The 24,865-nt window shown below is 52.4% G+C and overlaps 1 protein-coding gene across 8 annotated transcripts in view; it reads left to right on the top strand.

Moving 5' to 3' along the window:
* LOC118219129 (myotubularin-related protein 5-like) overlaps positions 1 to 24,848 on the top strand; it is a 53,341-nt gene extending 28,493 nt beyond the window's left edge. For 3 of the 8 annotated variants that reach the window (XM_035402049.1, XM_035402048.1, XM_035402045.1), the window contains 30 exons: positions 515 to 719; positions 1,138 to 1,250; positions 1,757 to 1,906; positions 2,083 to 2,151; positions 2,411 to 2,569; positions 2,823 to 3,091; positions 4,144 to 4,316; positions 4,790 to 4,863; positions 5,632 to 5,824; positions 5,968 to 6,095; positions 6,363 to 6,538; positions 6,947 to 7,024; positions 8,328 to 8,464; positions 10,242 to 10,452; positions 11,092 to 11,288; positions 13,006 to 13,143; positions 13,434 to 13,529; positions 14,021 to 14,095; positions 14,486 to 14,658; positions 15,027 to 15,203; positions 15,481 to 15,582; positions 15,907 to 16,092; positions 16,809 to 16,935; positions 17,513 to 17,643; positions 17,775 to 18,017; positions 18,635 to 18,742; positions 19,178 to 19,389; positions 20,283 to 20,370; positions 20,733 to 20,864; positions 20,972 to 24,848. In XM_035402049.1, coding sequence (XP_035257940.1) covers positions 515 to 719; positions 1,138 to 1,250; positions 1,757 to 1,906; positions 2,083 to 2,151; positions 2,411 to 2,569; positions 2,823 to 3,091; positions 4,144 to 4,316; positions 4,790 to 4,863; positions 5,632 to 5,824; positions 5,968 to 6,095; positions 6,363 to 6,538; positions 6,947 to 7,024; positions 8,328 to 8,464; positions 10,242 to 10,452; positions 11,092 to 11,288; positions 13,006 to 13,143; positions 13,434 to 13,529; positions 14,021 to 14,095; positions 14,486 to 14,658; positions 15,027 to 15,203; positions 15,481 to 15,582; positions 15,907 to 16,092; positions 16,809 to 16,935; positions 17,513 to 17,643; positions 17,775 to 18,017; positions 18,635 to 18,742; positions 19,178 to 19,389; positions 20,283 to 20,370; positions 20,733 to 20,864; positions 20,972 to 21,070 — 4,419 coding nt within the window. In that variant the 3' untranslated portion in view covers positions 21,071 to 24,848. The remainder of the gene's footprint in view (positions 1 to 514; positions 720 to 1,137; positions 1,251 to 1,756; positions 1,907 to 2,082; positions 2,152 to 2,410; positions 2,570 to 2,822; positions 3,092 to 4,143; positions 4,317 to 4,789; positions 4,864 to 5,631; positions 5,825 to 5,967; positions 6,096 to 6,362; positions 6,539 to 6,946; positions 7,025 to 8,327; positions 8,465 to 10,241; positions 10,453 to 11,091; positions 11,289 to 13,005; positions 13,144 to 13,433; positions 13,530 to 14,020; positions 14,096 to 14,485; positions 14,659 to 15,026; positions 15,204 to 15,480; positions 15,583 to 15,906; positions 16,093 to 16,808; positions 16,936 to 17,512; positions 17,644 to 17,774; positions 18,018 to 18,634; positions 18,743 to 19,177; positions 19,390 to 20,282; positions 20,371 to 20,732; positions 20,865 to 20,971) is intronic. The other 5 variants (XM_035402053.1, XM_035402052.1, XM_035402047.1 and 2 more) reach the window with 4 other exon arrangements.
* Positions 24,849 to 24,865: the final 17 nt, after the last annotated feature.

The following is a 24,865-nucleotide window of genomic DNA, read 5'->3' as shown; positions in this document are numbered from 1 at the left end:
TCTCTCTCTCTCAGTGTGGCTTGTGTGTTTCAGAGGCTGGAAACCGCACAGTGCCCTGGATGCCCTGAGCTCTTTCCTGTCTTGTTGTTTTATTGGATCTTTTTACGCTGTCCAATTAAAGCCGAATAAAAACCAAGGCTTGGTTGCATTCCTCAGGCCTACTTCACATTCAGGAGTGCGTGTAAAAAGGGCTTCTGCTCTGAGCTGACATGCCACCGCTGGGCCAGTGAAAAGACTGAAGGTTTATGGGTCTGCTACAGCGATCGTTTGAGACTGGGCAAAGTGTCAAATGTGGATCGCATGTTGCATTCATCATGGTTTAGTTTGGCAGGTCCGGCCACTGCTTGTTCAAAATATGTTTTCTTGTGTGCGTGTGTATGTATGTGTGTATGCATGTGTGTGCATGTATGTGTATGTGTGTGTGTGTGTGTGTGTGTGTGTGTGTGTGTGTGTGTGTGTGTGTGTGTGTGTGTGTGTGTGTACGCGCGTGTGTGTGTGTCTGTTTCTTATCCAGGAGAACCCGTACCCGGCCGTGGCCATGCGCAGGCTCCAGAGGCCCACAGAGGCCTCTCACGTGCAGCTCCACCAGACGGCCTTCCCTCACCTGGACGAGGTGGCCGTGCAGCTCTTCATCGACCACGCCGCCGCCAAGCTGAACAGCGCTCCGCCCGCCATCCGGCCCCAGAGCAAGGGCATGGTGGGATCTGGAGCCCCTCTGGGTGGGTACCGCTGCCCCCGGGGGGTGCCAGGGTACCCCCATTTAGGCCAGAAGTGCTACAGGGCATAGGGTCCCATTCAGGATGGGACCTGACTCCTGTACATGCAAATAGACTTGAAATACAGAACAGGAGCACATACCGGTGAAGTCATATTGTTAGTATTGATGTGCAATCAGTACAATACTCTACAGTGTATTGCACTTTTAAAACAGAATCTGCTCGTGATGGGCTTTAGCAAATTCAGATGAATCTATATTAAAAAGGGCTTGTTTTTTGTAGTTAATTTTGCACCTTATGGTTTTATATGCTAGTTTCTTTAGGGCCTGTTGTCAGTTAGATAGGTTGGTTAGATGAAGCCCATTTAGCTGCTGATTGTTTTCGGCCCTTGGGTGAGCAGAGTGTTTCCGGGCTCTTCCAGGTGAGGTGGTGGACCGGCACGGTAGCGCTCTGGCTAACAGCGCCCGCAGGCTGGAGGTGGTGCGCAGCTGCGTCTCCTGCGTCTTCGACGGCAAGCTGCTGGAGGCCAAGAAGGTGCTTTCCCTCGGCGTCTCACCTCGACCGCGGCCGTCACACAGCTGAAGTCACACCTTCCGCGCAGCGCTGACATTGCTGGAAAGTTCCTGGATCGAGTTCAAGTGAACCGTCCAGGAAAAGCCCCCGATATTGCATGGCATACATTTTCATTTATTTACTGGAATGAGCATCTGAAAGTGAGAGTTTAAGAGAAGTGAAAGGGAGTTTATTTTGGTCGAGCCTGAGGGTGTTCCGTGTGCTTTCACTTTTAAATGACAATTATCCTCCGAGGCTGGGAACAGCCAAGCTGTATAATTTTGAAACCAAAATTGGATTTCCGGAGGCTTTTCATCCAAAGTAAATGGAGACTTAAACTTAAATTAAAAAATAAATCTTTATGCTGCTGGCAGCAACATTTCAGTACGCGGACTAACTGTAGTCACAGCAGGTGATGAACCTCTGCACTTCTAGCTGATTCTGCGGGCAGTGTGTGGCTCTGAACCCCCTTCTCTCTCGCCCCCTAGCTGCTGCCGGCGGTACTGCGGGCTCTGAAAGGCCGGGCGGCGCGCCTGTGTCTGACCCAGGAGCTGAACCTGCACGTGCTGCAGAACCGGGCCGTGCTGGACGACCAGCAGTTCGACTACATCGTGCGCATGATGAACTGCACGCTCCAGGTAGGCCTGGCCCCTCCCATGTATACATATTTACTATATAAATATTTAATATCAAATTCAGTGCATTACAGCATACACAGACCTGCTTTGCTCAAGAGTAACTGTTTAATCCAATGCTCATTATCTGGAATAAAGTGTATTGCATATTCCTGGTTCTCTTCTCTGTGTGTGCTCAGGACTGCTCCCACATGGACGAGCATGGTATTGCGGCCGCCCTGCTCCCCCTGGTCACAGCCTTCTGCAGAGTAAGTACACTGCGCCCGCTCGCCAACACCTGTCCAGGTCAACGCCAAAGTCAATCTTTCCACATGCATCGCCACCACCTGTATCCATAAGTAAAACACAGGGCATTGCATCCTCTGTGTGTGTGTGGGTGTGTGGGTGTGTGTGTGCGTGCGTGCGTGCAAGCGAGAAACCGGATAGGAGCCTTTTTATGAGCCTATAAAAGGCACTTTTGTGTTTGTGTAATGTGTAATATGTCATTATCATCTCCCCTGTGTGTAGAAACTGGGGGCGGGCACCACGCAGTTCTCCTACAGCTGCGTGCAGGAGCACACGGTGTGGACCAACATGCAGTTCTGGGAGGCCATGTTCTACAGCGACGTGCAGAACCACATCCGGGCGCTCTACCTGGAGGGCAACGAGAACGGGCGGCTCAGTCCGGTAAGAGCGGCGCGGGGCGGAGCGGAACGTTCCGGGCGCAGGCGGCGGCTCTCGGCCGTGGGCACTTGACTCTGCTCTGAAAAGGAGCTTGTGCGTAGGGCCCTCCTCAGTGCCGTGAAAAGAAACGAACCTGTGGACTTAAACGTTGTGTCTGTTCTCCTGAGTGGCCACAGTAGACGTGTCTGCTGCCTGACCCCCCCCCCCCCCCCTCCTCTCTCCAACCCCCGCCACCTCCCCCCACCCCCCTCCCCAGGACGGAGAGCAGGCAGGGGAAGAGCACGAGGAGTCGCGCTCGGCCCTGGAGATCGCCTCGGAGCAGCGGCGCCTGTGGCCCACGCTGTGCAGCGACAAGCAGCAGGAGCTGGTGCAGAAGGAGGAGAGCACCGTGTTCAGCCAGGCCATCCACTACGCCAACCGCATGAGCTACCTGCTGCTGCCGCTGGACACCAGCAAGAACCGCCTGCTGCGTGGCACCGGCCTGGCCGACCTGGAGAGCGTCAGCAACAGCTACGTCACCAACAGGTACGTCGCTAGCAGCTACGTCACCAACAGGTACGCCACTAGCAGCTACGTCACCAACAGGTACGCCACTAGCAGCTACGTCACCTACGGGTACGTCGCTAGCATCTACGTCACCTACGGGTACGTCGCTAGCAGCTGCGTCACATACGGGTAGGTCGGTAGCATCTACGTCACCTACGGGTACGTCGCTAGCATCTACGTCACCTACGGGTACGTCGCTAGCAGCTACGTCACCTACGGGTACGTCGCTAGCAGCTACGTCACCAACAGGTAATGTCCCCAACAGATATCAAAACCAATAGGTAACGTCCACAGCAGGTGACGTCAGTGGCAGGTGACTGTACAAACACGTATTCTTTGGGACAGTGTAGGTCAACATCAGCTACGTCACCAACAGGCAATGTCACAAACAAGTGATTTCACAAACCCAGATGTTACCAATAAATGACTAACCTCAGTGCCACCAAGTAACGTCAGGGAGAACGAGCGATGCTCCTCTTGTCACGGAGGCTGTGTCAATATTGACTCAGATTGATTATTTTGGTCTGCCCGGGGGGAGAGGTGAGTGACTGAGCTGTGATTAATGATGTCTGCTGGCTAAAAGCCACACGCCGCATTGTCATTCTTCACTGGATGTGATAAAGAGGAATAAGTACAGCACAGTCATTTACTTTTGGCACCTGTCCTGGCAAGTCAACAACGTGTGCGTGCATTATTTCACATCACCTTTAGTCATTTTCAGACATCTTATTAAAGTCCTCTACCTCCCCCCCCCCCCCGGGGTCTCCCCCAGTTGATCCTTGCTGAAGTTGAGGTTGTTGGGGTTGTGTAGCAAGGCAGTTGTTACTGAAAGTGAGATTGCTTGTCCAGGTTCTCCCCAGATTCTTCATTTAGAATCCTTAGCCTTTTGGGGAACCCCAGAGGCAGTTGGGAGATGTGGGGCGTCCGGTGCTTGGAGTGGGGGCAGGGGGTCACACAGCGGCGCTGAGTCTGCCTCCACAGGCCACCGGTTTGACCCGGTTTGTGCTTGCTGTGCGTTCTCTTTTCCGCAGCATCGCGGGCAGCGTGGCGGAGAGCTACGACACGGAGAGCGGGTTCGAGGACGCCGAGAGCTCGGACGTGGCCAACTCGGTGGTGCGCTTCATCAACCGCTTCGTGGACAAGGTGTGCAACGAGAGCGGCGTGACCAACGAGCACCTGAAGGCCCTGCACGCCATGATCCCAGGTAGGCCTGCTGCTGGGCGAGAGAGGTAGGGCTAATGCTGGGAGAGAGAGAGAGAGAGAGAGAGAGAGAGCGGTAGACCTAATGCTGGGCTTGAGAGGTAGGGACATTGCAGAGAGAGAGAGAGGTAGGGCCAATGCAGGGAGAGAGAGGTGGGGCCAATGCAGGGAGAGAGAGATAAGCCTTGGTTGCTCCTGTTGAAACTCAGCTGTATAAATTAAGGATAATGTGTGAGGCCTTACCATTTGAAACTGTAAATCTTCCGTAGGGTGTCTCATTAAAGCACATGCATAATGTAAGAGCTGCACTTCAGGGGCATCCATAACCACCTTGTTCTTGCTAAGCAGGCCCAGCGGTAACTTCAGTTTTTACAGTCTCCCCTCCTCTCTTCTCCTCTCCTCTCTCCTCTCTCCTCCTCTCCTCTCCCCTCCCCTCTTCTCCCTCCCCTCTCCTCTCCTCTCCTCTCCTCTCCACAGACATCGTTCAGATGCACATTGAGACCCTGGATGCGGTCCACAGGGAAAGTAAAAGACTGCCTCCGATCCAGAAGGTAACCCGGATTTGTGCAGCTTGCACTGCGGCGATTTAGAGAGGGATCAGCCTTTGCTGAAAAAGGATATTAGCTTTTCTCTGGTTCCTCCTTCACAAGCAGCACAGCTTAGGGCTGTGAAATGCATTGTCATCATAACCACATCTAAGCTTTCCTTTTAAAAAAAATTCTGTCAGTCCATAATGCAGTTAGTCTCTACCTGTCTGTCTCAAGATAGAGACAATGGGCCATTCATCTACCTCCAAGGTTCCGCCTGCGTCTGGACACGTAGTCACCCGATTGGTCAGCTCGAGTGATTATGGGGTGACCTCCCGGTAATCTCACACAGGCTTCGAAGGCCCAGATATCCAGATATTTGGACGCAGTGTTGCCAAGCCCTTCACGCTTGGCCCTCTGCTTCCTGGCTGCAGCAGCTGTCTGGGCTTCACCCTCTTAAATGCCTCCATGGCTCTCACCATCCAACATGTGCATTAGCAGGAGCCCGGGGCTCACCCCCCCCCACAGGAATCTTAGCATAGCCTCCTGTGTGCTTGCGAGTTTACATTACATTCAGCTAAGGAGGCCAGTTCCAGCAGAGTTGAGACGGGGACGGGGGTCTTGGCCGTTGCATAATTCAGCTTCTGTGTAAAGCGTAATTGAGAGCAGTGATGGCGGGGTGCGGTGGAAGTGAATGCGCCCTGCAGGCCGAACTTCAGATTTGTGTTTTGTTTAGCGTGTGCACCGCTTTCTAACAGTGCTGGGGTACCCTCTCTGTGTTCCCTTCCGCAGCCCAAACTGCTGAGGCCCGCTCTGCTCCCAGGGGAGGAGCTGATGATGGAGGGCATGAGGGTCTACCTCATTTCGGACGGGCGGGAGGAGGCCACCGGGGTGATGGGAGGCCCACCCCTGCTGCCCGCCGAGGGGGCCGTCTTCCTCACCACCTACCGTCTCATCTTCAGAGGGACCCCCACCGACCCCCTCGGTGAGTCCGGTCCCCCCCCCCCCCCGACCCCCAGCCAGCGGCTCGGGTCACCACAGGGACCCCTTGGGGGCAGGGAAGGGCCGTAAATCAGCGCAGCGGCTAACGATTTGGGGGGCCCCCTCTGTCCCTCTTCGCCTCCGCAGTAGGGGAGCAGGTGCTGACCCGATCCTTCCCCGTCGCCTCGCTCACCAAGGAGAAGAAGGTCTCCGTCTCCCTGTCCATGGACCAGTTCATCCAGGAGGGTCTGCAGCTGCGTTCCGGAACCTTCCAGGTGGAATGGAGTTCTGTATTAACCCTTTGAAGAGTAGACTTCTTGGAAGTTTTTTTTCTAAGTTCTAAGTAGATGTTCTAGAATTCCTTTGCTTTCATTTACCAGTGAGTGATTGTTACATCAGCATTAGAATGTTCAGTGAAGAGCTCAAAGGGTGAAATGTGTCATGTGAGGCAGTGACGCAGAGCGTGCATGCATGCCTGTCCGTTGCATGCAGTGACAGAGCGTTTTTCTCCCTCTTCTTCGCCCTGCGTCCCTCCCTCGCAGCTGATGAAGATCGCCTTCGACGAGGAGGTGGCCTCCGACCTGGCGGAGGTGTTCCGGAAGCATCTGCACAAGCTGCGCTACCCGCAGCACGTCCACGGGACCTTCGCCTTCACCGCCAGCCAGTCCGGCAAGATGGCGGTCGAGCACAAGAGCAAGGAAAAGAACCAGTCTTTCAGGTGAGATCAGGATGTCTAAGTAAGAACTAGTCTTAAAGTAAGATCAGGTTATTAAAGTAAGAACAAGTCTTTAAGTAAGATCAGGTCAGGTCTATGTTTATTTTCTATCAAATATAGAGTGCAACCAGCAAATATAACGAGTGCCACATTAATTTTTTTAATGCCTGTCTTGTTAATGAAATTTGCCTTGCTGCAAAATAGCCGCAAATAAGAACATTTACTGCATGAATGCTCCATGACTCAAGTTTGGCGGGAGATTCAGAAGCCTCCTTCAGGCCTTGGGCGAGGCCAGGTGATGTGAGGAGGTAGACGGCGGTGCGGAGCGTGGCGTCGGCCACGTTGCCCCGTCCCTGTTGCCCCCCTCCCCGCCGCCCCGCCCAGGCGGCTCACACTGTGTCTCTGCCTCAGCCCCTGGCAGACTAGCGAGCTGCTCCACGGCCTCAAGTCTGGCGTTTGCACTCTGGGCCGCGTGAGCCACTCCACTACGTAAGGCCGCGGCGACTCTGAACCCTCTCACAACTCGGGGTGTGAAAGAAGCACTAGCACTGATCTTCACGGGCTGCCAACCAGTCACGTATATCCCTACTCCCCGGCCTGCGGTGCCAGACACCTCGTTTTCTCACGGCCTCGTGAATAATTTGTTTATTAGCGCCGCTCGCGTTTGCTCTGCCTCAACTTGCAGTCGAACGCCCCATTCGGACGCTGTTGAGGTAATAGTGCGATTCCCACAACCCACGCAGACTTTTCCCTTCATTTGACCAGTAACTGAACGACCTCAAGGCCGCTGACATTCCTGATTTTCATAGGCGAGTTGTCCGGAGGTCATCCTATGACCTTTGCCCTCTGACCTGTGCCAGTGCTAGTGGCTATTTCAGACTCTAGGAAGAATCTAGACTCTGGACCTGATTCCTTTCTGCATGCCTTGGACACCTCTGATTTCTCAGTCCCCTCCGCCCCTCGTGATCGGGCATACGTGCACACACACACGTATACACACGCCCACACCCCCACGCCCACGCCCACACGCACGCCAGGTGGGTAATGCCATTGGGAGCCATGGCAACCGTGCTCTTTGATGTGCCTACAGGCGTAACCTTGCGTGTCTTTGATGATGAGCCACCCTGGCGGGATTCAAAAGCGTGCCGCGACCCGCCGCTGCACCGGGGGGTGGGGGTGGAGGTGGGGGGTGGGGGGTGGGGGGGGCAGGTGGGGTGGGGGGAAGGGTAAAGGCAGCGCCTGTCACATGCTTGTGTGCACCCCTCTGTTGTTTTCCATGCGAGTGGGGGCGGGGGGGGGGGGGGGGGGGGGATCGCGGGGGTGCGGGTCACGCCTTCTTCATGGTTCACCTTTCACACAGTTTCCTCTCTGAATCACCGGCGGGATGGCGCTTCCTCACGTCCTCCTGGCTGACGGGGCCGTCCAATCTCTGCCTCTCGCTCTCCGACATGGCGGCTTGGGCTGAGGACGCACTGCATGCTAATGGCGCTCAACGCTGCTCATTCACCCGCCAACTGTACTCCCAATGAGCACATGAATCTCTCTGTCTCTCTGTCTCTTTCCAACTCATGTCTCTCTCTCTCTCTCTCTCTCTCTCTCTCTCTCTGTGTCTCACTCTCTGTCTCTCTTTCCAACTCATGTCTCTCTCTCTCTCTCTCTACCTGTCTCTATGTCTCTATCTCTATCTATGTCTATCTTTCGCTGTCTATCTCTTTCTATCTCTCCATCTCTTTCTCTCTCTTTATATCTCTCTAACTGTCTCTCTGTCCCCCCCTCCCTCACTTTAATGTAGAACGATCAGTAAGAATCTTGTGAAGAGTGCCAAGAGGACGATTGGTCTACAGTACGTGACCCGGAAGAAGTACACGCCCCCGACCTGGGAGAGCCGGACCAGTCTGCAGTCACAGCCGGACGAGGATGAAATCTCAGGTAGGGCCTGCGCCACAGTCCTTCCCAGCACAGTAAACATCCTCGAATGTGTCAGACTTCCTGTTTGTTGTTTTTTAACACGTGCACTTGTTTGATTATTGCCATGAAAGGGAGGCAGTCTGTTACCAGAAGCTCGCCGGCTGCATCCTTATTAAGATTTACGACGTCTGCTTGCCGTTTAATTATTTTATGTGTTCTTTTCAGCTCACGTTTTGTGACACTTCTTTTTTTTTTTACGCCACTGCTGGGTCCTGAAACACTGTATCAAACCCAGGAAGGTGCTGGGCTTATTTTATTTTTTTTCAATCGTGACATTTAAAAAAAATTTTGTTTACGACATTGTTATTGTAACCCATGCACGTGTGTATAGTCACACCAGTACACGTTCTAATAACATGCAGCTTTCTCTGGAACAGACTGCAGCTGGCTGTGTAAATGTACAGTATGCTGAAGTGTAATTGGCTCTTTAGTGCTCGGTCCTGTGTCATATACATACATTCTGCCATCTCATTGGTGCCAGATTAGACAGCGTGCCAGTCCAACCAAATAATTTTTCCTAAGTCGGTCTGCACAACGAAAATATTATTGAAATAATTGAAGAATTGTCGATAAAACAAGAAATGATGCTTTTGCAACTGAAACGTGACCCCCCCAGTGATAGTAGTACAAGCAAGGTGTATGACTCCATCCCTTCGCACACGTATGAATCAATGCTTTACATGTATAACTCCATACTGTACACATATGACTCTGTCCCACACACGTATGAATCAATGCTTTACATGTATAACTCCATACTGTACACATATGACTCTGTCCCACACACGTATGAATCAATGCTTTACATGTATAACTCCATACTGTACACATATGACTCTGTCCCGCACACGTATGAATCAATGCTTTACATGTATAACTCCGTACTGTACACATATGACTCTGTCCCGCACACGTATGAATCAATGCTTTACATGTATAACTCCATACTGTACACATATGACTCTGTCCCGCACACGTATGAATCAATGCTTTACATGTATAACTCCATACTGTACACATATGACTCTGTCCCGCACACGTATGAATCAATGCTTTACATGTATAACTCCATACTGTACACATATGACTCTATCCATGTATAACTCCATACTGTACACATATGACTCTGTCCCGCACACGTATGAATCAATGCTTTACATGTATAACTCCATACTGTACACATATGACTCTATCCATGTATAACTCCATACTGTACACATATGACTCTGTCCCGCACACGTATGAATCAGTGCTTTACATGTATAACTCCGTACTGTACACATATGACTCTGTCCCGCACACGTATGAATCAGTGCTTTACATGTATAACTCCATACTGTACACATATGACTCTGTCCCGCACACGTATGAATCAATGCTTTACATGTATAACTCCATACTGTACACATATGACTCTATCCATGTATAACTCCGTACTGTACACATATGACTCTGTCCCGCACACGTATGACTCAGTGCTTTACATGTATAACTCCGTACTGTACACATATGACTCTATCCATGTATAACTCCATACTGTACACATATGACTCTATCCCACACACATATTACTCCATCCTGCACACATATGACTCCATGCTGTACATGTATGACTCCAACCCACACACATATTACTTCATACTGCACACGTATGACTCCACGCCGCACACGTGTGACTCCACGCCGCACGCGTGTGACCCTGCGCTGCACGCGTTTGATTCCATGTGCTGTGCCTCAGTGTCTGAGGAGGCGGAGCCGAGCTCGCCGCTCCCCCTGCCCTCCACCATCAAGCCGTCGGACCGGCAGACCATGAGCAGCGTGGTGGAGCGGGCCTGTTGCCGTGACTACCAGCGGCTGGGCCTGGGCACGCTCAGCAGCAGCCTGACCCGGTCTAAGAACGAGCCCTTCCGCATCTCCACCGTCAACCGCATGTACACCGTGTGCCGCAGGTAGGACCCCTACATCGCTGTCATACCCTGACACCGTCTATCAGATGCCCTGTGTAAGGGGTGTGTCTGCACCATAAGCTGGGTGTGTCCTATTGGCCGGGGGTGAGACCCCAACCCTGGTCTCAGTCGCTGAATAAAATGCTTTACTTTTCCTTTTCATTATTATATGGGCACCGTATCTGTGTGACTGTACAAAGAAGTTATTCTCGATGTATAATAACTTCAGAGTCGGTGCACTTTGTTTTTTTTGTTAACACGGTATAAGCGTGTGTGAGTGTTGCTATAATTACACATGTTATCTCCTTAACCCCCTTCTTTATTGCCTAGTCACAGCTCTTGACGTGACTGCAGGCGATTACGCAAGTGCTTCTTTACATGGGGCTTGCATTACTCAGCAGCTACTGATGTAGCACTTCCTGTTAACAGTGGCTGTTCCAATGCAATGCGTGACCCAATTCGCTTCTTTTTTTCTCTTCTTAAAATCCATGACTTAATGAGAGCCCTAAGCGTTTTTGTTTGTTTACATTTCATACATGAGGCTTATTCTCGCTCGCTCGCTCGTGGTGGAATGTGGATGACTGCGCTGTAATGTGAGGTGAGCGTGTCGGTGTTCTGTTGCCCTGCTCTCTCGCGGCGCAGTTACCCCGGACTGCTGGTGGTGCCCCAGGGCATCCCGGACGGCCCCATCCAGCGCATCTCGCGCTGCTACCGGCAGAACCGCTTCCCCGTGGTGTGCTGGAGGAGCTCCCGCACCAAGGCTGTGCTGCTGCGCTCCGCCGGGCCCCACGGCAAGGGCGTGGCCGGCTTCTTCAAGTCCCCCAACGCGCCCAGCCCAGGTAACACACCTCACCTACAGCCCCAGCCCAGGTAACACACCTACACCCCCAGCCCAGGTAACACACCTCACCTACACCCCCAGCCCAGGTAACACACCTCACCTACACCCCCAGCCCAGGTAACACACCTCACCTACAGCCCAGGTAACACACCTACACCCCCAGCCCAGGTAACACACCTACAGCCCCAGCCCAGGTAACACATCTACACCCCCAGCCCAGGTAACACACCTCACCTACACCCCCAGCCCAGGTAACACATCTACACCCCCAGCCCAGGTAACACACCTCACCTACACCCCCAGCCCAGGTAACACACCTCACCTACAGCCCAGGTAACACACCTACACCCCCAGCCCAGGTAACACACCTACAGCCCCAGCCCAGGTAACACAACTACACCCCCAGCCCAGGTAACACACCTCACCTACACCCCCAGCCCAGGTAACACACCTACACCCCTAGTCCAGGTAACACACCTACACCCCCAGCCCAGGTAACACACCTACAGCCCCAGCCCAGGTAACACATCTACACCCCCAGCCCAGGTAACACACCTCACCTACACCCCCAGCCCAGGTAACACACCTACACCCCTAGTCCAGGTAACACACCTACACCCCCAGCTCAGGTAACACACCTACAGCCCCAGCCCAGGTAACACACCTCACCTACACCCCCAGCCCAGGTAACACACCTCACCTACACCCCCAGCCCAGGTAACACACCTCACCTACACCCCCAGCCCAGGTAACACACCTCACCTACAGCCCAGGTAACACACCTACACCCCCAGCCCAGGTAACACACCTACAGCCCCAGCCCAGGTAACACATCTACACCCCCAGCCCAGGTAACACACCTCACCTACACCCCCAGCCCAGGTTACACACCTACACCCCTAGTCCAGGTAACACACCTACACCCCCAGCCCAGGTAACACACCTACAGCCCCAGCCCAGGTAACACATCTACACCCCCAGCCCAGGTAACACACCTCACCTACACCCCCAGCCCAGGTAACACACCTACACCCCTAGTCCAGGTAACACACCTACACCCCCAGCTCAGGTAACACACCTACAGCCCCAGCCCAGGTAACACACCTCACCTACACCCCCAGCCCAGGTAACACACCTACACCCCCAGCCCAGGTAACACACCTACAGCCCCAGCCCAGGTAACACACCTCACCTACACCCCCAGCCCAGGTAACACACCTACACCCCTAGTCCAGGTAACACACCTACACCCCCAGCTCAGGTAACACACCTACAGCCCCAGCCCAGGTAACACACCTCACCTACACCCCCAGCCCAGGTAACACACCTACACCCCCAGCCCAGGTAACACACCTACAGCCCCAGCCCAGGTAACACACCTCACCTACACCCCCAGCCCAGGTAACACACCTACACCCCTAGTCCAGGTAACACACCTACACCCCCAGCTCAGGTAACACACCTACAGCCCCAGCCCAGGTAACACACCTCACCTACACCCCCAGCCCAGGTAACACACCTACACCCCCAGCCCAGGTAACACACCTACAGCCCCAGCCCAGGTAACACACCTACAGCCCTAGTCCAGGTAACACGCCTCACGTACAGTTAGAGTACACTCGCCTATAGTTGTACAGAAATTGAAATACTGTTTGTATATTGAATGAGTCGGTGCAGTGATGATTGACAGGACTGTGTCTCCGCCCCCCCTGCAGGCCCCTCCCAGACGGACTCCAGCAGCCTGGAGCAGGAGAAGTACCTGCAGGCCATCATCAGCTCCATGCCCTCGTACTCCGAGCCCAGCGGCAGGAACACGCTGAGCGGCTTCAGCACCGCCCGCACGGCCAGCTCAGGTAGGAGCGCATCGCCGTCACCCCCCCAGATCCCCCATCCCATCCCCCTACCCCCTACCCTCTACCCCCAACCACCGCCCTCTTTATCCTGACGAATTCCAATGCATCCAAACTTGGGGGAACCGTGTGCTAAAATGGGATGGGGATTTGAGTGGGTGACCAAACAATGGCGTAGCGGCGGGTGTCGCGGTGCACCCAGGCGCCGGTGCGGGCGTGGCAGGGTGGGAGGACGTGGCAGGGCGCAGCCGAGAGTGACGGCGCGCTCCTCTGTGTTTTGGGGGGATCCCCAGACGCGCCGGACAGGCTGAGACAGCCCAAAATCGGAGCCCTGATGAAGCAGGTGATGGGGAGCAAGGAGGAGCCGCACGGGACCTTCAGCAGAGGAGGTGACCGGCTGCCCAACTGTACAAAAATAAAATAACAAGCCTTTTAGTCTTATATTTATGACTGCCTGCCTGTTCCATTTCATGAAAAGACTTTAAAAAGTCCCGCCATATACCTAGGTTACTAATTTATTAGGGTTTTAGTGGAGGCAACTGTTTATGCAGTATTTATTCTGTGCTTTTTGAGATTCATCCAGGTTTCTCTTAAATTTCGCCTCCTAATCTTGTGGTAAATTTAAGCTGACGAGTTCAACATTAATCCAATTTCACAATGACGTCGAGTCATGTTCCTCTACCGCGGATTTAATTTGTGGATTGACTCACACAGCGATTGAAATTAAGTGTCCTTCTTTGGAATTCTACTTTATATACCCTTATGTTCAGTGGGTGTTGTATGTAAATTCAGTGGAAGAGGTGAGGTGAGTGTTTTCGTGTTGGTAACGGCGAACAGCTGCGTCCATGGTAACGGGCCTCTCTGTCCTGTTTAACCTCAGCGCTGGGTCAAAGGGCAGGGGTCGTTTCCCTCTCTCAACCTAGAGCTTCAGGGAGGGGCCGAAACAATCCCAGAGGTACGGTAGACCAAACAGGCCCCCCCCCCCCAGGCCTGGGAATCTAACCAGTCAGTGATCTAACAGAGCTGTCGGCCTGTCTGCTCCATCGTCCACACGAGTCGCCTTCTTAGAGCTAACCCCATGTTAGTCTCTCTGTCTTTTTTACATTTTTGACAGACTTGCCAGCTTTTGCCTGAGTGAGTGCAGTTTGTCTTTGACCATTTTGTCTACGCTCGCGCACGCGTGTGTGTGTGTGTGTGTGTGTGTGTGTGTGTGTGTGACCCCTCTCTCTCCTGTGTGACTCAGGGAAATGGGGCAGTACGTGTGGCACTGGTGCGCACGTGTGTGTGTGTGTGTGTGCATGCGCGTGTGTGTGTGTGTGACCCCTCTCTCTCCTGTGTGACTCAGGGAAATGGGGCAGCATGCGCGGGACGGGGCGGATGAGCGCCTACAACCCCGAGGTGGGAAACAGGCTGGCGGGGAAGGAGTCCCCCAAGGCCAACGGCGGGCCGTCCGAGGCCCACTTCCTGCGCCCGCAGAGGGCCTACCTCTACATCATCGGGGACAAGTCACAGCTCAAGGTAACTCCGCCCCATTCGTAGAACCGCAATGGAATCCTTGTCAGTAGCCAATTAGCTGCTGTGTAACTGGCAGCACCTTCGACCTAGGGACACCATTGGATCATCAAACAGCGTCGAGTCAGTGGCTGAAAACATATTTTAAAAACGGCGATATTGAATGTGATGTCATGATGTGTAACCAAATATGTGAAAGTGCTTATCTGTGCAAAACAACCACATTAGAATCCGGCTGTGTACACAGTTAACAGAATGTAAGTAATATTTGTGTTATTGTTAACTTAACCCTGAGCACATAAGCGCTGTGATTTATCGCTATGGAGGTGCGTGGGATGCGCTCTCACCTGGTCTCCCTGTCCCCCGGGCTCCAGGGAACCAAGCCGGACTTGTTCCAGCAGTGGGAGGTGGTGCCCATCGAGGTGTTCGACGTGCGGCAGGTGAAGACCAGCTTCAAGAAGCTGATGAAGGCCTGCGTGCCCAGCTCCTCTTCCTTAGACCCCAACGCCACCTTCCACCGCTGCCTGGAGGAGTCAGAGTGGATGTGCCTGGTAAGGCAAGCCCGTCTGCTGTGCTCCAGTGCGGAGGAGACGTGCTTCTGTGTGTCTGTACTGGAGCTTGTGTGTGTGCCTGTGTACCCATTTATATGTGTGTGTGTGTGTGTTTGTGTACCTGTCTACCTGTGTGTGTGTGTGTGTGTGTGTGTGTATGAGTGTGTGTGTGTGTGTGTGTGTGTATGAGTGTGTGTGTGTGTGTGTGTGTGTGTGTGTGTGTGTGTGTGTGTGTGAGCCATGCTCATGCCCGTGGCGGTGCTCTGTGTCCATGCAGCTGCACAAGGTGCTGCAGGTGTCTGTGCTGGTGGTGGAGCTTCTGGACAGCGGCTCGTCTGTCATGGTCAGTCTGGAGGACGGCTGGGACATCACCACACAGGTGAGGGCACCTGGCTCTCCTCTCTCAGACACATGCTTCCTTATAGAAGCTCCTCTTTCTGCCCTCCCCCCCCCCAAAAAAATGAAGCTAAAGATACTGGGTATGTGCAATGCCAGTGCGACATTGTTTATTTTATTTTACATTATTTATGTCTCTCCCTGTCAGAGAGGAAATCTAGAGAAGTGTGATTTAACAGTGTTATTTTGTCCCTGCTTCCCAGGGAGTGTTGGATCGTCAGGCCGGAGTTGGCGGGTCTCCCTCACCGCTAACCCGCTAACGGCTCTGTCTGTCTGTCCGTCCGTCCGTGCGTCCCGTCTCCCGCAGGTCATGTCCCTGGTGCAGCTGCTGTCGGACCCGTACTACCGGACGCTGGACGGGTTCCGGCTGCTCCTGGAGAAGGAGTGGCTGTCGTTCGGTCACCGGTTCAGCCAGCGCGGCGCCCAGACGCTGGCCGGCCAGAGCTCGGGCTTCACGCCCGTCTTCCTGCAGTTCCTGGACTGTGTGCACCAGGTGAGCCCGCGCCTCCCGGGACCAGGCAGGGGCGTGTCCAATGGGGTGGCCCGAAATAGCTGTGTACATAAATATACACAGGGGCGTGTCCAATGAGGTGGCCCAAAATAGCTATGTACACGTGTACATACTGTATACACAGGGACGTGTCCAGTGGGGGGGGCCTCTGGAATTTGATTGGCCACCCCAGGTGCCACCTGTATTTTTTCACCTAAAATATTGCATTATCATTGGCTAATGTAACTGTTGGCGATAATGTGGCCCCCTGTACTGAGTCTGTGATCCCCCATGATGTCCACCCCATGAACAAAATCCTGGTAACCCCCCCTGGGCCCAACACGTGTGTGTGTGGGCGTGTGTGTGTTATTACAGGCATAATGAAAGACGGGTTATTTTATTCCTCGTGTAAACAAACTGGGTCCTTATCATTCAGTGGCAGTTTATTACCCTTTGAAGCCTTTTGAATTACTCACCTTTTATTGAGAGCTAACGTGCCGTTTTGCACGATAGCAGTTACGCCCTTGTGTCGGTTGTCTGCTAGTCCTTTGTGAAAAAGAAACACGCCTCTGTGCGATCATAATATTGCCGTTATCATCGTGTGAATGTCTCATTCGGCCAAGGGCAGAGGCTTTACTGTAACCCAATCAGGAAGTGCTTCCAGTATGCGGCTTGGGAATCCTCTACCCCCACCAACCCCCCCCCTCCTCTCTCTTCAGATCCACCTGCAGTTCCCCATGGAGTTTGAGTTCAGCCAGTACTACCTGAAGTTCCTGGCCTACCATTACATGTCTAACCGATTTCGGACCTTCCTGCTGGACTCTGACTATGAGCGGATTGAACTGGGTGAGCCACAGGCCCCTATGTCTCGAGCTTTTCACTTTAGTTAGTGCCTAACGTGTGGGACAAAGCCATCGAGTGCAGACACACCTCTCAGGTGCCCAGATACCTCTCAGGTGTGCCCTGATACCTGTAACGCAGCAGCTGCTGTTTTTGGAGGATGGGAATTAAGCAGGTTTCACAGGAGAACAATTAGAAAATTACTAGTTCCATTTAACATTTTTCTAGTGTATTTTCAAAGTAGATGTAGATGCTTTCAATGAGAAATTAGAGTCTGCTCAAGGAAATTGGATAGAGTAATGGGGGGTTTCAGTGCCTTGAAGTATCAGGTCAGCGACAGTTTGGCCACAAGAGGCCTGCACATTTTTGCAGGTGTAATTCAGGTGTGAACCCAAAGTGGCTGGTGCATCCCAAAATTTACCAGCCAGTTTTGCCATTTTACGAGACAGCTTGATATTTAGAATGGAACCGGACCTCCAGATGATGGGATGATGGCAGAGTAAACAAACTTAACAGCCACAGATAAAAATTTTTCCTGCATTTGGCTGGTGGCTGGTCTTAATTCCCCCCACCCTACGCACAGGTGTCATGTACGAGGAGAAGGGAGAGAGGAAGAACCAGCAGGTGTTCAAGTCTGTGTGGGATTACATCGACCGGCTCAACAAGAAGACGCCCGTCTTCTTCAACTACATGTTCGCACCCGAGGACGGAGAGGTGAGACTCCTACAGGCAACAGCGGCGGCCGTTCCCTGAAACGTGCGTGTGCCTGGTGTGACATCTAGTGGCGACCTGGGTGCACTGCAGCCACATCTCCCCCGTCCTCTCCGCTCTCCCCCATTGTGCAGGTGCTGAAGCCCTACAGCAACATCTCCAACCTGAAGGTGTGGGACTTCTACACGGGGGAGACGCTGTCCGAGGACCCCTCGTACGACTGGGAGCTGGTGCCGGGGCGGGCGGGGCAGCCCGAGGAGGGGGAGAGGCCCGACGCCGCCGCCGCCGCCACCCCCAAATCCCAGCGGCGCGTCGTGTGGCCCTGCTACGACAACTGCGCCAAAGTCCTGCCGGACGCCATCACCAAGCTCCTCCAGGTCAGCGTCCCTCTCGCGCCATGCCGCAGTCTCACAAGAGAAAAACCAAACCCAGAGAGCGCCATATCCTCCCCCCCTTCCCCCCACCAGTCCGCTAGCTAAGTAAGGGTATTTATTGAGTTTTAAGTGTGGCTAAGTGTATTAGCCTTGTTTCGTAACCCAGTCTGAATGGGGGCCTGTGACGCAGACACACAGTAAATCCTGTTCTTCTGGAGAGCCAGCAGAGTAAAGGATATTTCTGTAAGGTTCTTTTGCGATTTTCTTGCCTAAATCAAACCAATGGCCTTTTTGCGTTGGTTCTTATCAGTGGCGCCAGTTGATGGTCATTGTGGTTGCCAGATATTGTATTGCCTTGCTCTGTGAAATCCCCCTCATCTGGGTCTGGTGGTACTTAGCGTCCCTTCAGTACTGGCGCATCAACTTTCATTCCGTACTGTCACATGATACACATTGAAAATTTAAATTAATTCCTAAATATACATTTCTAAATCTAAATTCCCCTCATTGGCTCATTGTCCATGTAGATGCGTGTGTGTGTGTGTGTGTGTGTGTGCGTGCGTGCGTGCGTGCATGCGCGTGTGTGCATTCACACACACGTCTGGCCATTTCTCCATTAGGAGCTCCAGGATCTGGAGGCGGAGCTTGGCCACATGCCTGAGAAGTGGAAGGACACCTGGGACAAGATCAAGGCCGCGCATCGACTAGAGGCCAAGCTGGAGAACAGGGTGAGCCATCAGGCCAGCCGGTGCTACCAGGCACTTCTGCAGGGTCCATAATCTCATCTGAGAAGAGCTGTTCTTGGTACAGGCTGTTGTTTCAGCCCAGTGCTAAAATAAACTGATGAGCAGCTGATCATGGTTTTCCGTCGAGATTTTAATTAGTCAAATTAACAGCATTTAATTGCTGGGCTGCAACGAAAAGCCTGCACTAACACCAGCCCTTCTCCGAGTCGACTGTGAAGAGATTTCCTGCCATCTCGTGGTCAGGTCTGAGAATGCAGCCACATAGATGTAGTGGGGTGGGATGGGGTGAGGTAAGGGGGGGGGGGGGCAGGGTCAGATCTGAAAAATAATTGGGTGAAGAGAAGGGAATGAAATAAAATGGAAGTGAAATACAGACTGACTGAAGGGTGACTCCTCTCCTCCTCCCTCCTCCCCCAGCACTCCGTCTCCAGCTCTCTGATCTCCTCGAACCTGAGCCACCAGCGGCGCTTGCAGGGTGTGTACCTGCAGGAGAGCGGCATGGGCTCCACCATCAACCTGTCCCTGAGTGCGGAGCACCGCCCCCCCTCCACCCCTGCGGGCGGCCTGGCGGGACAGCCCAGCACCAGCACCCTGTACAGCCAGTTCCACAGCACCGAGAGCGAGAACAGGTGGGTACCCCCGCCCCCCGTGATCTGGGACCCCCGCTCGACCTGGCACCACTGCCCGACCCGGGACCTGTCCCGCGTCCCCCGGCCCCGTTCTCCCCACCTCTCCCCCAGCGGGTTGCCTCATTGGCCTGTTCTCCCCACCTCTCCCCCAGCGGGTCGCCTCATTGGCCTGTTCTCCCCACCTCTCCCCCAGCGGGTCGCCTCATTGGCCTGTTCTCCCCACCTCTCCCCCAGCAGGTTGCCTCATTGGCCTGTTCTCCCCACCTCTCCCCCAGCAGGTTGCCTCATTGGCCTGTTCTCCCCACCTCTCCCCCAGCAGGTTGCCTCATTGGCCTGTTCTCCCCACCTCTCCCCCAGCGGGCCGCCTCATTGGCCTGTTCTCCCCACCTCTCCCCCAGCGGGTCGCCTCATTGGCCTGTTCTCCCCACCTCTCCCCCAGCAGGTTGCCTCATTGGCCTGTTCTCCCCACCTCTCCCCCAGCGGGTCGCCTCATTGGCCTGTTCTCCCCACCTCTCCCCCAGCAGGTTGCCTCATTGGCCTGTTCTCCCCACCTCTCCCCCAGCGGGTCGCCTCATTGGCCTGTTCCCCCCACCTCTCCCCCAGCGGGTCGCCTCATTGGCCTGTCCTCTCCGTCCTCTCCCCCAGCGGGTCGCCTCATTGGCCTGTCCTCTCCGTCCTCTCCCCCAGCGGGTCGCCTCATTGGCCTGTCCTCCCCACCTCTCCCCCAGCGGGTCGCCTCATTGGCCTGTTCTCCCCACCTCTCCCCCAGCGGGTCGCCTCATTGGCCTGTCCCCTCCGTCCTCTCCCCCAGCGGGTCGCCTCATTGGCCTGTTCTCCCCACCTCTCCCCCAGCGGGTCGCCTCATTGGCCTGTCCCCTCCGTCCTCTCCCCAGGTCCTTCGAGGGAATACTGTACAAGAGGGGTGCCCTCCTGAAACCGTGGAAACCACGCTGGTTTGTGCTGGACAAGACAAAGCACCAGGTACTGTCATGCACATGATGATGATGATGATGATGATGAACATTATATGGATTATTATGAGGAAGTTGGTGATGGTGATGTTGTGATGATGAAGTCAATGATGATGATGGTGCAAGTGATGATGATGCTGTGGATGATGATGAATGCCTTTTTTGACAGTCAGTTGGAGTCACAGGTAGCTGAACAGAAGTATGGCATTCTGCAGTTGGTAGGGAACTGAATTTGTAGTCAGCAAGTTGCTAGTCAGTACTAATCCTAGTTATGCCATTTCATTCCTGGAGTTGTCTCAGGCTGTTGTATTTCACTCCCTTGTCACTTTCTCCTGTCCTTTTCTCTCTCTCTCTCTCTCTCTCCCTCTGCAGCTGAGATACTATGAGGCTCGGCAGGACAGGGAATGTAAGGGTGTGATTGACCTGGCGGAGGTGGAGGCCGTCACCCCTGGAACCCCGACCATGGGGGCGCCAAAACACATGGACGAGAAAGCCTTCTTCGACGTGAGTGCTCTGATTCCGCAGGCCCGAGTTCATTTATCGCATTATCTCTGTGTTTTTTTTTGCTGTGCCAGTGGCCTTATAGTCTGTGTTCTGTTCCCCACCTGCAGCTGAAGCTCACCAGGAGGGTGTATAACTTCTGCGCTCAGGACAGCCAGAATGCTCAGCTGTGGATGGATAGTATTCAGAGTTGCCTGTCTGATGCCTAGGTACCCCCCTCAAGATGCAGGTGCATTGTGGGAGAGCTGCGGGGGGCGGGGAGGGGGTCTCGCCACAGGGGCACTCGTGGACCACTTGGCTGGCCAATCACAGAGTCCCGGGGCTGAAGGGCGGGAAGAACGTGGGCAGGCCTGGCCTGTGTTGGTGACGTGCAGCTGATGATGTCATATCACCGTGTTTCCAGTGTTCTTCTCGAGGCCAATCGCTGTTGTTGTATCGTTGTAACGCCACAGCTGTCGTGAAGCTAAAGCTGCCACGCCTCACCTGGATCCTCTCGAAATGGGATAAAAGCAAGGGCGCTTCATCGTTTTTGGATCGAGGGTCCTGGCAGCAACTGGCATTCCGCCAACAGGCAACCTGAAAAAAACGCTCAATTTCTCAAGAACTACGATTCCCATGAACACTCCAAACTACATCCATTAGAGCGTTGGGGGTTGGTGTTGTCCTTCTCAGATTCCCCCCGCTTACCGCAACAGCGCTATCCTGGGGTGGGTCTTTGATTGAACCTTACCTACTCTAGCTCTCTTCCACTTTAATCTGGAGGACATTCAGAAATCCAAAATCTGCTCTCTTATTAAAATTAGAGGAGGCATAGGCACTGCTGTGTCACTGTTCATTCGCATTGCAGACACAGTGGCAGTTGGTCACACATGCAACCCGTTCGTTCTCATCTGGCTTCCCTCAGCAGTGCTGGAATAGCCAGGTAAATGCGTAGAAAAGTAAGGATTCAAAGTGAGCCTGTTTTTTTTTTTTTTTTGTTTCAGTTCTGCTTTTTGTTGTTTTTGTTGCTGCGTTTCATCGTTCCAGTTACAGTGGGAAATATCCGTTGTTTCATTTACACTGTGAAAATAATTCGCCCTCCTCGTCTGCAGTAGCATTCAGGTCAGTGCCAGTTTGAAATGATGTGCCTAATGAACACAGGTGAAGTGAGCGCGCGATATGAATTCAATTGTTTACAAAGCAGCTATCAAGTTTGGTTCTTTATTATATTTAAGGAAGAAAGAAACCACTATGGAATGCTTAAAAATGAAGGGACGCGGAAGGAAAGAGGGGGATAGGTTTTGCAAGTAAATTATGCACAATAAAAAAGGTTAAGGAGAAAGACAGAAGGGGCCCAGGATGACTGCATAGAGGCAGTGAGAGTGTGCAACAGGCTGGCCTGGGGGCGTGGCCTGTGACGTCACAGTGTCCCGCCTGTCAAACTCCTTACGGTCCAATAGCAAGGGAGAGCAGTGTGCTCTCAATAGCACTGTTTGTCTTAACGAGAGGAGGAAACGTGTCAGTGGTCTGTTTCTTAACTGAGCGCTGATTGAGCGTTGAAACGAGGTTGAAATGCTCGATTGTCGGGTTGAGCTCCCGACCAATAAGGGTGCTGGAGAGACCTCTCGTCTTGAGGGAACATGTGACAGCCCTGGTGGAAGAACAAATTTCTGTAATCGTACTTAGACAGCAAAATAACCCGGGCAGATCTCAAGATGGCTGCTGCCAGTGATACATCATTTTAAAATATTTTTTTGTGTCTCAGTTTAAGTAGTGACCCGCCCCTTCGTTTCAGAAAAGGCCAGAGAACGTGTGTCTTGCAGAGAGTAATACGAGGAACCCTTGGGGAGGGAACTGAAGTTTTCTGTGAAGTAGCAGCAGCAGCACCCTGTTTTGGTGAACCTTAGACTCCAAACTGAGACAAGGCTAATAAAGGTTATGTAATGTTGTGGTAATGGTCATGTAGTTGCCGCGGTAACGCAGGCCTCAGTTAGTCCTGTCTTTCTCGCCACTGTGGTTCTACACCAGTAAACAGTTTTACATAGAAGCTGTTACATTTATGTATTACTTGTATATAGTTAAAAACTTTTTGCGGTTTCTTTTTTCTCTCTCTCTTTTTTTAAGAGAGGATATATTGTCAGGGCGCAGAAGTGGGCGGTCGTGGTGTCAGGGCCACGGTAGGCTTGTGAAGAGACTTTATTTGCCTCATAACCACATTTTACAAGTTTGTTTATTCTCCGTCCATGTACGGACGTGTGTGTGTGTGTGGGTGTGTGTGTGGGTGTGGTGAGGAGTGTCTCGTTTACTTAAGCAAAATGGCGTCAAGAATTTGGTTTAGACTACTCCTTCACCACACAGTCAGTATCATATTTGCAGTTCCCAATGAATTGTTTTTTTTTTTTTTACGTGACAGCAACTTCTATTAGAGACAAAGAAAATAAAACAGAAAGTTTCCAGCAGAGTTAGCAGTAGTTTGGGCATAGCTGCTCTTAAAATAATGCGTTTGAGTGTTTCCTTCGAGTGTGACTGATGGGAGGGAGCACAGATCTCCACAGCTGCACTTTGCTGAACATTGCTGCAAGAAGAAGCCCCCCAGAATTTTTTTTTTTTTTTTGTAAATATCTGAGGATGACCATCGAGGGAGAACGCAGCACTTCGCTTTCCCTCTTTCTCCAAAAAGAGAAACGGCTGGAAAATGTGGCATGTTATCTATTTGACCCCAGATGCAAAGATGACATTTTTACGCACACATGCAACCTCTATACATAACCACTGTATTGTACAAACATGGTCAACCTGGTGCAGCGATACTCAACTCCAGGTCCTGTGGGCCGCAGATTCTGGAGGGATTTGCTTCAGCCATACACTACACCACCTGATTTCACTCATGACCTCACTTCCTGAACCAAGGGGGTAAAGTAATTTGTGAAATCAGGTGGTTGGAGCAAATACCTGCAGACAGGGTGGCCCACAGGACCTGGAGTTGAGTAACGGTGTCCTAATGCATTGTGGAACTTTTAAATTTTAAATATAGATGCTTGTTTGAATAACCATCACTTGTATATACCATACAGTTCAAAATGTTTATGTAACATGCGATAGTAATTTATTTAACTTTGTTTCATGTGTAAGAAGGTTATTAAATCAAGTTTGCTCCTTTAGGCATTCTTATTTTTGAAGTAGGAGAACAATGTGCCATTGTTAACTTCTGTGTTAACACTGCTACTTGTTCAAAAGGTTACTGTCAACCTCTGTTTCTGCTCTGTTCCACATTCTCTTTTTCTGACACGGCAGTCCTGCATATGTTCAGACAGTGAAAGGACATACGGGGGGGTGTTTTGGCAGATGATTCAACTTCTGTGATGCAGCATTCTGTGATACAGTGTGTTCTGTGTTCTGTGATGCTGTGACACATTGTGTTCTGTGACGCTATGACACAGTGTGTTCTGTGATGCAGCATTCTGTGATGCACTGTGTTCTGTGTTCTGTGATGCTGTGACACATTGTGTTCTGTGACGCTATGACACAGTGTGTTCTGTGATGCAGCATTCTGTGATACAGTGTGTTCTGTGTTCTGTGATGCTGTGACACATTGTGTTCTGTGACGCTATGACACAGTGTGTTCTGTGATGCAGCATTCTGTGATACAGTGTGTTCTGTGTTCTGTGATGCTGTGACACATTGTGTTCTGTGACGCTATGACACAGTGTGTTCTGTGATGCAGCATTCTGTGATAGTGTGTTCTGTGTTCTGTGATGCATTGTGTTCTATGGAACCTGCTGATGAACGCTTGCTCTCTCTCAGCTCACAGAGTCCTGCTCCTGTGTCTCCTGCCCCAGGGTCTCGCGCTTGCACGATTGGACAAACACATTCGGTAGCTGAACAAATCTTTTTTTTTTAAATGTTTCTTTCTTTCCTTCAGAAAACACCTGAGCCAGGCTGTGTTGTCAATCATGTAAATTTATTTTATTTTTTATTTTATTTTTTAGGATTAAACAATGAATGTTCTGAGTTGTCCGAGTTTA

This window comes from Anguilla anguilla, chromosome 19 (genome assembly GCF_013347855.1).
Source record: "Anguilla anguilla isolate fAngAng1 chromosome 19, fAngAng1.pri, whole genome shotgun sequence".
Classification (NCBI taxonomy): Eukaryota; Metazoa; Chordata; class Actinopteri; order Anguilliformes; family Anguillidae; genus Anguilla; species Anguilla anguilla.
Note: the sequence above shows the minus strand (reverse complement) of the source record. Positions and strands in the feature narration are given on the sequence as shown.